Raw genomic sequence first — 15,314 nt, forward strand, 5'->3', positions numbered from 1 at the left:
AAATTAAAATGGAATGTTAATAAGGGCAGCTACTAGCGGTACAAATTGAACAAATGTTCAAATTATATAGTTAAAGAGTGCATAACAAAGTTGAAGTGTTAAGGTCAGCTGAGGTTTGATTGTGTTTAAATCACAAAAGACAATGTCAGGCTGGTTTCATGGATCTACCACTAAAATTTAATTGCTAGAACTGATGAAAATATTTGAATCAAATTTTAGTTGAGAATGTTCAATTCAGACTTAATTAGACTGTCTACATATCCCATTTGTGCTGAAGCATAGGGAATGGAAGAGAAAAAGAATTATGCTTAACAACATCATTTAATTTCGTGACGTAAGTAATGTCAGATTAGCTTTTATTCAACGAGATTCATCTCAGTGTTTTCGAGTAATTAATTACTGATTGTTTTTGGTTGAATTGGTCATTGGAACTTTTATGTAGACAAACACTTAAATTGGAGTTTCTTATCAAACACTTTGTTTTTCATTTACAACAATGAATTACAGCTTTTAAAAAAAAAAAAGTCTAAATGTCTCACAATTATTACTGTAACTGATCTGGGAAAAAAATACTTAAATAGTATTAAAATAAAACATAATAGAGTTCTCTTGCTTTCTGTTTTTTAGAACTCTCATTGTTCTGTGCCACGTCAACTCGCCACTGAGCAATGTGACAGTTTGCTTCCTTTTACAACAGGGGAGCAGGGTTCAAATCTCAGTCACAAACGAAAACATCCTCGTGGGTAGAAACTCTAAACTAATTCCCAGCCCCTTCTGGTAGCAAACCTGAATAAAAATGAGCGGGATGCCAATAGTGGCGACACTTGACGAGACATGCCCCTAAAAGGCAAAATCTCACTAACTGCATTGTCAACTTTCCAAGAGAGATTGCTAATAGCCTGAAACGGTCATGAGTGGTTTAAATAGAGTACAATGTGACCTGGAAATGTCTGTGTGGATGGCGCACAATGTCGGGGCAACATATTTAGTTTTTTTGATCAACTTGGTTGAATTCGTCTGATTTATTTCGCCAAAGCCAGGTTACGCTACCTACGTCAATAATTAGACATAGTTCAAGCAGGCATAATGTTCAAACAACTTTGTGCCACCAAATTGCCAGACAAGTGCATCGACACTTGTGTCAGCAGGAAAATCCGGATGCGCCAGTTTTTACCGTGGAATATTTCCAATGAATCTTTCATGGCACCATAGTCTGACACCCTAATTAGGAAAATGTTATACTTATATCCTGTACTGTATATTGTATAGCTTAGTATTGTACTTAATACAAAAAATATGAAAAACGTTTCTAAAACTCCATGGCTGACTTAAATGTATTTGCAAACCTGTATGCACAAATTACTAAATATGCAAAAATATATAAGACCTAAACAATGGAAACATTGGCTGTGTTTTCAATGATGTCCCTTAACTCATTCACTCCGGGCCATTTTCACTGAAGCAACCCCCTTCGCTACCGGCTGTTTTACTGGATTTTGACAGATTTTGCAAGGCCGACAGAATATTGTATTCTATTGCTATAAAAACATGGAACCTACCAAAAGAAATATTAGAGTCTCTTCTTTCATCAGGAAAATAAGGTATGCTATATTTGTATCTGTTTCCGTTTTGCAACACTTAGCATTAGAATATAGCTAAGTTGTATCATTATTCACAAACCTGTTGAAAACACTGGGGAGAAAGAGCTTGTTGCAACATGGCCCTGGTTGATCTCGTATACTCTGCTGGCACCTGCTGGCCGTTTTTTGTAATAACTATAATTGCTTTTAAGCGACCTCTTCAGGTCAGAAGCTGCATCAAAGCCTTCTGTATTCTCTAGCATTAAAAAAACACCTACAAAAATGTATAACCATGGCAATATTTAAAAATAGAACGTTTTTATACGTTTTTGGGGGCAAATGAGTTCATATGATTTCTTAAATGTATTTGTATTTTTTTCTATTGCATACACAAGCTGTTTTCATTGCTGATCATCGTGGTATCCTTTTATTGGTGCACAAGTAAGACGATGGCGTGTTTGTAAACAAGACAAATGCCTTTTTCCCCCTGCGGATCATTTAAACATGTCATATTTATGCTTTGAACATTTTCTGTGGAGCTCATTCTTGCCTCAAGAAGTTTGTGTCTGTTGCTAAAGCCCTCCCCCTTTTGCAGGGAGCAAAAGGAAGCATGACTCAAGGGGGAGATGATTATCTGAGCTGCTGGGAGCTGAGCAGCAGCAAAGGAAAGGAGATGTTGAGGAAAGGTTATTGTTAAGTGCGTTGTGGCACTACCTTTTGAATTTTTTTTTTTTTTTTTTAACTTTCCTTTGACAGGGCGCACACATTGAAAATGGTCCCCCGTCTCCTGAAGCCATTGCGTTAGATCCATTACTAATGAGAAGCAGATTGATGGCTTGGATGGAGAGCTCAATGTCAACTTCTAAGCCCCTCTAATGGTAAGACGGAAAAAAAAATCATTACCACCTCACTTGATAACAAAATGCACTGCAGTTTTCTGTTGGAAAAACAGCATTTGTGATGTTGCCTTGTAAATACCGACATACTTTTGTTAGTTGTTACATCTGAGTGCAGGAGTTGGTTAAAGCACATGCAGTACGTAGTACAGCTAATTAGAGATGCTGCTCTATTTCTTACAATTTGTACCACTGGTAGGAATTCATTCAGAATAATCATCAAAGTTTTACTGTACAAATAATTAACTAATAGAATAGAAGTTTTCACTGTTGATCATTTTGTGATTGGCCACCTTTATTTACTTCATAATCTTAATTCTGCACCAAGACATTTTGGACAATTATATTATGCGTCCAACTTTATTTTTACAGTACTTAAAGGTAGAATAATATAATAAGAAGAAGAAGAAGAAGAAGAATGTAGAATGATATACTCTGATAGAGTGAATTAATGAACAGATACTTGTATTGTTCTCTTTCTATGTTAAAAAAACAAACAAACAAACAAAAATTTCTTACAGGGCCCCGTGCTTTCTTCTTCTCCTGTGAATTAAATGCGGTTACACCAGAGTTACAGTAAGCCCCCCGAGGGAGACTGCTTAGGAAGCCGGCTTAAATATATGTTCATTTGAAGCAGATACATGCAAGAAAAATTGATTTCCAATGGAACATTCTGTGAGTGTTAATCTCATTTGAATGCAAGTGTTGACAATGTGTGTTTTGTGTAGTGGTTCTCAAAGTGTGGTACGATTACCACTAGTGGTATTCGGGTTCCCTTTAATGATACACAAAATAATATAAACTTTTCTGGTTTTTTTAATACAGTATAGTACATTTTTCATGTACAGTTCAGTTGTATTTTTAATCTTTTTGATCTGCATGTTTAAAAACATTTATGTAGTGGTAGGTATGTTTTTAAATGAACTTTTATGTGTCATAAATTAAAAAGAACAAAACAATGTCCTCATGTGCTTTATGAATGCAGCCTATAATCAGAAGCTCAGTATTTATTCTACATTTTGCATTTTACAAAAAAAATGATGTCATACTTAGAGAGCCATGTATTTATTGAGGTGGTTCTTGGTGTGATAGGTTTGATCACCACCGTTTTAGGGTACATGATTGTTGTGAGTGTGAGCGGAGGTGAACCCTCTCAGTAGTGGCCCACTAATAATATTTTAATGACTTAATAAACAGTAACACTCACAATCTGAAAATTGCTGTAGGCAACATAGGGCACTTAAGGCAACATACACACTTACGTTCCAGTGGTTTCCTGTTATTTTCAATGGAAACAATTTGCATGTCTCCTTGAAGCTAGACTGAATATAGCATATTAACATATTGATTGTGAGCTAATAGGCACTTTTGTTAATGGCACACTTAAAGGGTTTGCACTTGGTGCCGAGCCCCGTCTGTCTCATGTCTGAATTGACCAAGGCAGTGAAGTTAATTGCTTGTGTACGCCACAAATTTGCATCTTACGAATAAACACTCTGAGAGTTAAAATCAATTAGTTCGCGTTGAGTGTACATGTGCGACCATCGATTAAAGTTTTTTAACTAAAGTAACTCATTTCTTCGCATTGACCTTTCAACCTCTTCTCGCGAGTTAAAAGGGAACTCCCAATTATTGTAAATTGAGCTCTCATTTTTAATTAAATTGATTGGAAACGCTTTATTGCTGTAAACAGTCACCACTTTGTACTGTTGTATTTTCTACACCCATGGAGTTAATATTTAAAAGACTACAAAATAGCTTTCCCAGCTACCATGAGCACAAAAAGACCATATAGTGTGAAAAATTAAATGCGTGGTGGATGTTATCCTATTTCGTTCACAAATATTCATCATCATCATCATTATTATTATTATTATTATTATTATTATTATTATTATTATTATTATTATTATTATTATTATTATTATTGTTATTATTATTATTATTATTATTATTATTATTATTATTATTATTATTATTGTGTTCATATAATGTATTATATATTTTTTAAATCACTGGCCACAGCGCAGCTGTGGAGGATGGGGGGAAAGTTCACACAAATTAGTTTGTTGTTTCGTCATGCCAAAGACTATTAGTGTGCACCTCGCGTACCACATTTAGAGGGAATGAAAGAGCCGCGTCGATTGACGTTAAGTCAGCTGTGTCGGTGCGCACAACAGCGCAGAGCACACTTTTTCAAATGCACCCTTCTGTGCTGGCATGAGTACATCTGCGAAAATACCAACACAAGGTCTAACATGCCTTTGCATGGAGTTAGACATCTCCCAGTGTTAAACTTGCCGTTAGCATGAAAACAGAGCCCAAAGTGATCAACTCTGGTACCTACTCTGAACACCTTGTTGGGGGTAGGGGATTTGGTTTTTTAAATGTTAACTGGTTTGTACTGACCCAGCTCAACAGCTGGAGGGCAACGGGTGAAACAGGTGGGAAGCAGGATATGAGCTGTCCATGCTAATGTTTTTCGCTCTGCTGAGGCAGTAGATTTTATAAAAAGGCCTTCTGGGAGGGGAGGGAACAACCATTGACCTTCTGAGAGGAGTGATGGAAAGTCAGCAGCTTTTCGTCCATATTTGTGCCTCTTGGTCACCCTCAGGTGGTGTATGCACTGTTGTGCCTAGGACCTTTTTTTAGCACCCTCGGATCAGCTAGGTGCCTCCTGAAGTTCCAAATGATCTTTGTTTCGTGATGATCGTAGTCAATGTGAGGTTGCTGATTGGAAACAGGACCCCATGACTCTGCTTTGTCTATGTTATTTATGTATGTTTTACAATGGAAATATCAGGACATCGTCCCTGCAAGCACACTTGATCAGTCCAAGTACCTTCATGTTCAATCAAAGTCATTTCAGTGTCAGAGTGATAAATTAAACTAATAAAATCTCATTTGATGTGTTTGTAATGACTGTACATTGATAGTTCAACACTATAAATTATGGTACATTGTTTTTTTTTCTCCTGGTTTATTATGGTCCACAACAAACACCACATCAATTTTATTCCCTTACTTTAGGCCATCTCACTTTTAAAATGAATCTAAGCTTAACGCAAAAACATGGGTACTTTGTTTCTAGTGTCTCAAATGTCGGAAATGATCACTGGAGTGATTATGGGCTGACTGAGTTTCCTGTTCCTGGCTGAATTAATCACATGAGTGTTTCCTGCCAGCTTTTTAGTCATGGTTGACCCTCAGTTTTCTGTGTATGTGTTGTATCGTCAAAATAAAAACATTACATTTTATAATAAAAGAGCCTCTGGCATTTGTCTCAATCTGAGTCGCTCGAAAATCATGGTGATGGTTTTTAATGAGAAGGATGGTGTATCTGTAAATGGAGCGCATACTTTAGTGGTCTATATGATCAGTAAACTTGCCATCCAGATCATAATAAACTAATTTGCCCCCCAAAACGTATAAAAACATTCTATAAATAAATATATATATATATCTTTTAATATTGCCATGGTCCCGAAAATGTATTTATACATTTTTTTGGTGTTTTTTTATGCTAGAGAATAAAGAAGGCTTTGATGCAGCCTCTGACCTGAAGAGGTAGCTTAAAGCAATGGTAGTTTATACAAAAAAACGGCCAGCGGGTGAGAGCAGAGTATAAGAGATCAACCAGGGCTATGTTGCAACAAGCTCTTTTCCCCAGTGTTTTCAACAGGTTTGTGAATAATGATGAAACCATACTCTAATGCTAATTGCTGCAAAACGGAAACAGATACAAATATAGCATACTTTATTTTCCTGATGAAAGAAGAGATTGTAACAATTTAGAGCCACTACGTATAATTGATATTATATGCATTGCTGACTGTACACAGATTAATGAAATATTGATGCAAAAGATACACTAGCTGCAGCAAATTCAAACTAATACACATGGTGGTTATATTGATTGATTAAAAAAATATATATATATGAAAAAATATTGTGTATGTGCCCTGTAATTGATAAGACGAATTGGTGTGTGCAATTGTTCACATGAAAAATGGATGATGGATTTTGTATTTCTCTTTAAGGTTGAAAAGACATATTCGTCTGAAGTGGACATCACCACACCTCATCTGGACGCCATGAATACTTCAGCCCAACCACCCACCAACGACACCCCACTGTGCTACACCATTAATAACCCTCCGTTTACGTTTGTGCCCACCATCGCCTCCGCCTACTTCTCTTCCATCTTCAGCGTGTTGGGTATCACCTCCAATCTCATCGCCTTTGTGGTTCTCATCAAGTCGTTCCAGCGGACTCACAGCAGCTCTCGTTCGTCCTTCCTCATTTTCCTGGGCGGCCTAGTGGTGACTGACTTCATGGGTCTGTTGGTCACTGGCAGCATTGTGGTCTCCTTCCATTTGACACACTTCAACTGGCGCCGTTTAGACCCCCACTGCCATTTCTGCAACTTCATGGGCATCTCCATGGTCTTCTACGGACTGTGCCCGCTGCTACTTGGCGCTGCTATGGCTTTGGAGCGCTTCATTGGCATCACCCGTCCATTTGCACGCACCACCACCATGCCCAAGAGGCGAACAGTCTTCATGTTGTTGCTGGTGTGGTTCACTGCCGGCTGCATAGCGCTGCTGCCTCTGACGGGAGTCGGGAGCTACCACATGCAGATGCCTGGCTCCTGGTGTTTTTTCAACATTAGCCCCGAGGGCAGCGACTTGACCTTTTCTGTGCTCTTCTCTGTGGTCGGGTTGACGTGCATCGCCGTGTCCTTTGTGTTGAACACCGTCAGTGTTGTGACGCTGATCAAGGTGTGCTGCGGACAGGATAACATGCAACGGCCCCGAGATCAGGAAGTAGAAATGATGGTGCAGCTCATCTTGATCATGGCCATCGCTTCCATCTGCTGGTGCCCGATGCTGGTAAGTCTATCTCGGTTTTTATTGGACAGAAATTGAAAATACTGTATTTTGCAGATATCGCATCATATCTTTTCATGGGACACTGAAGAAATGATACTTAGAATTAACTGTGAATTTCTGTAAAATCGTGATGTAAAAAAACTGTAAAAAACAAAAACAATGAAGCATTGTTTAATTTACATTAATATGTTGCAAAACACAACTCTTTGATTTGACAGTAAGAAAAGGATAAAAAGATCACTTTTTTTTGAGAATTAAAAAATGACTAATCTAAACTCAGATAAACTGTACAACAACAAAAACATTGGGATACAGTTAAAATTACATCACAGCAGTGTTAGAATAACACTTTTTGTCAGTAGGTTCCATGCATTTTACAAATTCATATTACAGCTAAGAATATTTAAATATACAGTAAAACCATGTCAATATGAAGATTAAGCTAAATGTATTATATTCATTTAAATTTGACATACCATAAGACCTAATTATTAATTTTTTAGTGCACTTTTTAAAAAATTATGTTGTTATACAGAAAAAACCCCGCAGCTGTGGTTACCAGAATAATTATGTGGGGGGAAAAATACTGTACAAATATAAACTTGTAGATCCTAAAACTAAGCGTTTTAATCTTGTCGATTCAACAGTTCTTTATAGAACAGGGTGGTGCGGCTCAGTTGTAGAATGGTTGTTTTGCAACCCTGAGATTGTTGGTTCGATCCCAGCGCAGTGTGACTGTGTCGAAGATCCCTGCGCCTGATAATGAAATTCCAGTTGTTCCCGATGCTGTGTAATCAGTAAGTGAAATGACTAGTCAAAATGCAAAGCATAGGAAAGCGATATACAAATGAAGTAACATTTACCAAGAACATGCTGCTTTTGTATTATTTTGTTCTCTAAACTCTACATGCAGTTACTGTTTATTGTACATTAAATACCATTAAAATATACATGTCCTGTAAAGTTGTTTACATGTTGCACTGTATTTTTTACAGAATTTCTCTGGCAACCACAGCTGCCTTTTTTCTTTTTACGTAAAAACATTTTTATTTATTTTTTACCAGTGCTTTGACACAATGAAAAGAAGTGTTTGTACAGTTAATATAACAGTGGCAACAAAAGTGAGTACACACCCAAGTGAAAATGCCCAAAGTGTCAATAATTTGTATGGCCACCATTATTTTTCCAGCACTGCCTTAACTTTCTTGGGCATGGAGTGTATCAGATCTTGAGGATGCCCCAGAGATGTTCAACAGGGTTTAGGTCTAGAGACATGCTTGGCCAGTGCATCACCTTTACCCTCAGCGTCTAGACACATATCCCGGGGCAAACAAAAAACGATTCATGACAAGCTTTTAAAGTGCAGAACCGTCCCAATTGAGCACAGTGAATGTTTTCCTATAAAAGGACATGAGACTGCAAAAAAACAGATAAGAAAAACCTTCATGTTACATTTCAGGAAATGTTTCCACACTGGATCGTCTCAATACCGTACTTTAAGATTCACAGATAAGGGAGGGACTCAGAATAGCAACTGCCATATGGTGTCACATGAGAAAGGCATCTAAAGCATCCCAAGCCCTATTCTGACTTTTTTTTTTTTATCAGCACTGCCGTAATGAGGCCTCATACCATCCTAGGAGATTTTACTCTGCTTCCTCTCTACATGCTTCAATGCTTCTCAGAAACGCAACATCCTCAAGAGCTGAACTAAAAGCCTGCAGATCATCAATCAGAAGGACTTGAACGCTCTACTTGACATTTCTGTACAGCGCAGGCAAAAGCAACATCCTCAAAAGGAAAACGTCTGTATAATAACATCATAGTGATATCAGAAATCAGCAAATTGTACAAGCTGAAAGCAGATGCTTGGCAAACATTTACCAGAGGTCCATAAAAAGGCGGTGCTTGATATCACATTCAATGATACCATCACTGTCTCTTTTTGAGCTTTTGCAACTGCAGTGGAACCTCAAAATAGACCAAGACAATAAACTACTACATAGGAAAGTGATATAAGCCGTCTGTCCTGGCTGCTTAGAACCATTCTTTTTCATTCGGTCCATGTGGGGGAATCCATTTTCTTGCCATTGCTGGAAAAAATAGTGCATACTTTTGTGACCTCTGCCTGAATTATTGCAACTCTGTAATCCAATAAGTCGGTAAAGACTCTACAGCTGGTACAAAATGCTGCAGCCCAAGAGTACTGAATAGAACGAGAAAATCGATCATATTTTCTCAGTGTTAGCTTAACTGCACTGGCTTCCAATAAAATAAAATGAGATCATTTCAAGAAGGAGGAGGATGACACAAGCAGAAGAGAAAAATGAATGGCTCAGCGGTAACTTGGATAGTTGAATCGTGCTGTTACTTGTAAATACGTCCGCCAAAATTACACTATACTCTAAAAACAGTTGGGTCAAAAGTAACCCAATTATGGATTAAAAATGGACCGATCCACTTTATGGGTCAATTTGACCCAATTTTTTGACCCAAGTAAAGAATCTGACCAATATTTATGAGATGTTTTACACTAAAAGACCCATTTCTTGACTCAAAGTTAGGTCAAATTGACCCAAGTAGAGGATCGGTCCATTTTTGACCCATAGTTGGGTTATTTTTGACCCACCTGTTTTTAAGAGTGTAAAATCACAACGCCAGCTCCCGTCCAATTGTTGGCACACAATGCTGCCGCTCTATAGCGCATTTTCCAATTTGAGGTGCCTTGCCGTCCATTCCGTGGACACACCACATAGACAATGATTGGGTTTGATGACAGAATACTTTGCACTGATAGCTGCAGTGTGAAAAGGGTTCTTTGCTTACTCACGGGGTTCATTTGCCCTCTTGATGTGTGAGAAGTCTGGTTCGAGACCTGACATATGCAAAGTCCTCTGGAACAACTTATTTTGTGAATAGCTGCTATATAAATACAATTTTATTTGATTAGTGCAGTGTGGCTAAGTCAACTGACTATAGTAATAACAGAAAAATTATATACATACATCTGTCTTTCATTGTTAGGTGACAAAACTAACTAAGTTGCATTCTCCCACTTTGCATCAGTCAGTTGTCATCAAAGTTAGAGATTGATATACATTTTCATGTTGGATTTTATTTGAACAGACATCCATCTCTACCATAAATACAGTTAAGAATGATAAAAAAAAAACCTTCATAATCTCACTTCTCCAAACACATCTATCATCCAACTCATTTTTACATTAGTAATTTCGAAAACATTGCATTTGCATTTCATCATGATTATGATACGGTGATAACATTTAAAGGGGAAGTCGTTTCTTGACAATAATATGTTATATGTGACCTCAATAGTCTAAACATGATATTCTGGTTAGTGCTGTATTTGTGGAATATGAGTTATGCAACAAAATACAGCTGTTTTTACCCACCTCAGGGGGCGGCCATTTTGCCACTTGCTGAGCAACCTGAGCAACTGTGATGTCATTTTCATTCAACAGCAAGTGACAAAATGGCAGCCTTCTGATATCAATATCAGGTCACAGGTAACAACCAATCACAGCTCAGCTTCAGGAACCAGGTGAGCTGTGAGCAACTGTGATGTCATCTTCAGTTGACAGCAAGTGGCAAAATGGCCGCCCCCTGAGATGGATAAAATCAGCTGGATTTTGCTGCTTAACTCATATTCCACTAACACAATATTAACTAGTATTTAGACTAGTGAGGCTGCATAGAGCATATTATTGTCAACAAAATAATAATTGGGGGTTGACTTCCCCTTTAAGAAAAAAAACTTTGTCATGTAGCCATGAGTTTCCCAAGTCACATTCTGTATATAAAGATTTAGACGTATGTATAATAACGAACACACAACAAACAATATGGGTGTAATGTTTTCAGGCCCATTAAATGCAATATTTGTTCTGCAGCCCCGTCTAACCTTGGTTGTGTGATACCTTGCACAGATTTATATTCTGGTGAACTCTTCAACTGCAGAAGCGGTAAAACATGAGAGTGTTTTGTTGTACATACGCTTGGCCACCTGCAATCAGATATTTGACCCCTGGATTTACATCATGTGTCACGTTTCCCGAATAAGGCGAGTGAAATGTGAATGTTGAAAGGTTAGCCACTCACGTGGTTTCACCATAATCATCAGTCACCCTTCATAACATCGGCCTGTGAGCACCAACAAGCCAAACAATGTCATGAATGACGCCATTCATTTATATAATGTCTGTTCTGCTTCATGAAATCACTGTAATATTGGGGTAGCCGTTGTTAGTGATGGCAAAATGAAGCTTCATGAAGCACTTGTAATATTTTTTGACTCCTCTAGATGCCACTCTTGGTTGAAAGATGCAGTGGAAATGTAATCAATTTCCTTTGCACTAGCCTTTATATTTAAATCAAGAGCACCATCTAGGGGAGTCAAAAAATATTACAAGTGCTTCATGAAGCTTCATTTTGCCATCACTAGCCGTTGTCTCATCTTTCTGTATTGGTCCATACTTGCTTTCTTTATCCTGTCATTTCTTCATGGCATGTTACACCATCCTGTTTTTATTTAACATCCAGCGAGCATGTAAACTCTCCCATCCCAAATGTCAGATAACAGAACATCAATTTTGTCATCTGTTTTATTTTACAACTAAATTACTATTTTGTATTGAATGTAGCATGTCAATGAATTCAAAGTTGGCACATATTTATTGCCAGATCTCAGGTTTCTTGTTCAGTTTAACAACTCCTCTTATCTCACTTCACACAGGATTTCCGCATGTCATTAAAAAGCATTCAAAGTCATTAACTAAAAATAAGGCATTAAAAGGCATTAAATGTGATGTCCAAAGGAATTAAAAATGTTAATAGAATTGCTGTAAAATTATTCTTGTTCATGCTTTATTTTGTTGTGCAAAGGAGTCAGTATAACACGATTTAATTTAGCAATAATAAATGTAGTTAAAAATTATATAAACCTGTATAAATATATATGACTAATTGTATTTTACAATGAACAAAATGGCCTGGATTCTAGGACGAGTTGCTTCATTGCTCTGGATTTGAAAAGAAAAATATACTGTTCTTGTCACCAACATCCAACATGAAACACTAATGCCACCTAGGTGGCAGAACATTTACCTCAACATAAATCTATGACTTAAGGTTCCGCACGATTTTCTACAGTGAATTTGAATCACTGCAATTAGACTGCAGCTAAATGATGTTTGAGTTTCACAACAAAAACTGCTATAGAAAGGTTAACGTTACAATCATTTCAGACCAAGTTCATTTAATGCAGATCCAATTAATTCCACTAATTCCATTCTTAACACTCATTTCCCATCATATTCTGAGCTTGTTTATTTGTGTAGTTAACACAGGTGTGATTTCCTCTGTTTAATTTCCACCCCATCTATGATATTTCATTTATTCATTCAGATTTATTTTGTTTCCTTCCTCCTCCACCAGGTCTTTATTGCACAAACTGTGCTGAGAGGACATCCTCTCCAGGTCATATACCTTCTGCTGTGGCTGCGCTTTGCCTCCTGGAACCAGATCCTCGACCCTTGGGTGTATATCCTGTTTCGCAGGGCGGTGTTACAGAGAATCTACCCCCGCATGGACTGGTCCCAGTGGTCCCAATGGTCTACCTTAAATCAGTCTTTCAGGAGCACCATTAACAGATTAACACATTCTTCTTCACTTGGAAGGTCCCTTAGCTCAGAGGAAATGGGACAGAATGAAAGATTAAACGAAACACCCTTAAATGGCTGACCTGTGGTTTAAAGAAGAAAAGAAGCTTGGTTATAGTGATGATCTGTTTGGCAGTCAGTGCTAGTCCTAGTGGTCTTGAATGATACGCAGTAACAACGCTGGCAAGTAGGGGTGTGAATTGCATAGTACCTGGCGATTCGATCCGCATCACGATTCATAGGTCACGATTCGATTCGATTCGATGCCGATTAATCCGAATACAAATCTATAAATTGATTATTGCAATTTTTTTTCTTCTTTTTTTACTCAAATTTAGAAAATAATAATCAGTAAACTTGTACATGTACACTGTAAGATTTGTATGAAAATGTATGTATCTGAAACTTCAGGCTTATAACTGAGCCACTGCATTTAACAAACAGGTTGCAATCTGTTTCATGTTTGAACAGCAATGAAATAAAAATATTAAGGCTTAATGTTCCATTAATAGAACATTCTTCCATGTTTAAAATGTGAACCCTAACCCTAAGTAAGACGTTTTGTTGAATATTTCCATTAAAAAATGGATGTTTAAAAATCGATTCGGCCGCATATAGAATCGATTCCAGAATTTTGCACTGTAAGATCGCGATATATTGCCGAATCGATCTTTTTTAATACCCCTACTGGCAAGTATTACCTTAGACAACATTTTTAGTACATACCTCGCTCATTTGCTCAATGGAGATTTATGCCATAACTGATTGGATTAATACCAAACCATTACTTTTTGATTGTATTATGACAATTATTTGCCAATTTTATGGCATATGATGGTCACATCCAATATATATATATATTTTTTTATGAAATGGTTTCATATGTCTCTTTAGTTGTCTAAATGCGTAACATACGAAAACGAAATGTCACCTGGTGTCCAAAAACTGCGATCGTAATCACACCATTATTTTTTTACATTTTAATATCTTAGTGATAAACAACTCAATAATGATATTTCCCTACACAAACATAACTATTATGAGAATTTATTATGGTGTATAATTCGTTTTAATGCATTTAAAAACAAAAGTAACGACCTTCTTTTGAATATGTATCAACTAAAAAGTACAGATAAAGTAGTCTAAAAAATAAATAAATACTCAGGAAAGTACTGATAAAACTACTCAAGTGAAGTAACAAATGCTTTGTTACTTCCCTTCTCTGACCTTTATTAGTTGTGCTATACTTATCAATTCATGTTTGCATGAACGCTCAGAAAACATTTAACATTGCTAATATTACCGGGTAGTGATGGGAAAATGAAGCTTCATGAAGCACTTGTGATATTTTTTGACTCCCCTAGATGGTGCTCTTGATTTAAATTAAAGGCTAGTGCAAAGGAAATTGATTACATTTCCACTGCATCTTTCAACCAAGAGTGGCATCAAGAGGAGTCAAAACATATTACAAGTGCTTCATGAAGCTTCATTTTCCCATCACTATTACCCGGTACCTGTCCAAATATTTGTTGCTCATACATTTTCTCAGGAGCAGAAACTACACTTGCCAGTTTCATCCAAAATACTGCTGTTGTCTTGAACGTGCCGCTGCTAATTGTGGTATTGTTTTGTGTTCTGCTCTCCGAGATGTTTGACCTCTAAGCTTTGAATGTTTTGAGAAATTGTGAGTTGAACTGCTGCATATTAAATATTATGCAAAATGAGACGTCTATCATTCGGTGTTTCACAAAATAGAGCATGTTTGAAGTGTTTTATTCTTCATTTAATATGTGAATTGTGTCATACATTGTCCGATTTTCAAATGGAGATCACTTATAGAGTACTGTACAACGTGTCAAAGTAAGTAATAATGAATGCTGCATTACAGAGCACATCATTTTTACACCTTGTTTACCGATCCAGACAAACCTAGAGAAGTAATGTCTCCTTCAGGCACAAAGCTGTGGTGAAATCAAAATATTTAGTTCTTAAGTAGGGAAGCTAGTTTGTTGCCTCCTGGTGGTGTGAAATAATAATGTTGTTGTTTGACTTTTGTCTTGGTCATTGACAGTCATGCATCTTTTAAATCAATATTTTAATAAAGAAACCTAGCTTAGCTTCATCATCCCCATGACGATGATTCTTGAGAAGCCTTCAACTGAAAATTCCACAAAAGTTCTCTGCAGCTGCACATGATTTCCTGACTGTTCTCCCTGTTTCCTGACAAATGCTTTGAAGTTATTATCTTCACAGACCAAAAGGATTTTT

At 37.1% G+C, this 15,314-nt stretch overlaps 1 protein-coding gene across 1 annotated transcript; it reads left to right on the plus strand.

Annotated features, from left to right (window-relative positions):
• Positions 1 to 2,227: 2,227 nt before the first annotated feature.
• Positions 2,228 to 14,770, plus strand: tbxa2r (thromboxane A2 receptor). The gene is made up of 3 exons (XM_086089408.1): positions 2,228 to 2,458; positions 6,517 to 7,368; positions 12,823 to 14,770. The coding sequence occupies exons 1-3, from the start codon at positions 2,456 to 2,458 to the stop codon at positions 13,126 to 13,128; spliced, it is 1,161 nt and encodes a 386-aa protein (XP_085945534.1). The 5' UTR covers positions 2,228 to 2,455; the 3' UTR covers positions 13,129 to 14,770.
• The last annotated feature ends 544 nt before the right edge of the window (positions 14,771 to 15,314 follow it).

The sequence above is a fragment of the Leptonotus elevatus genome, chromosome 11, assembly GCF_054856555.1.
Source record: "Leptonotus elevatus isolate MCC_2025b chromosome 11, RoL_Lele_1.0, whole genome shotgun sequence".
Taxonomy (NCBI): domain Eukaryota; kingdom Metazoa; phylum Chordata; class Actinopteri; order Syngnathiformes; family Syngnathidae; genus Leptonotus; species Leptonotus elevatus.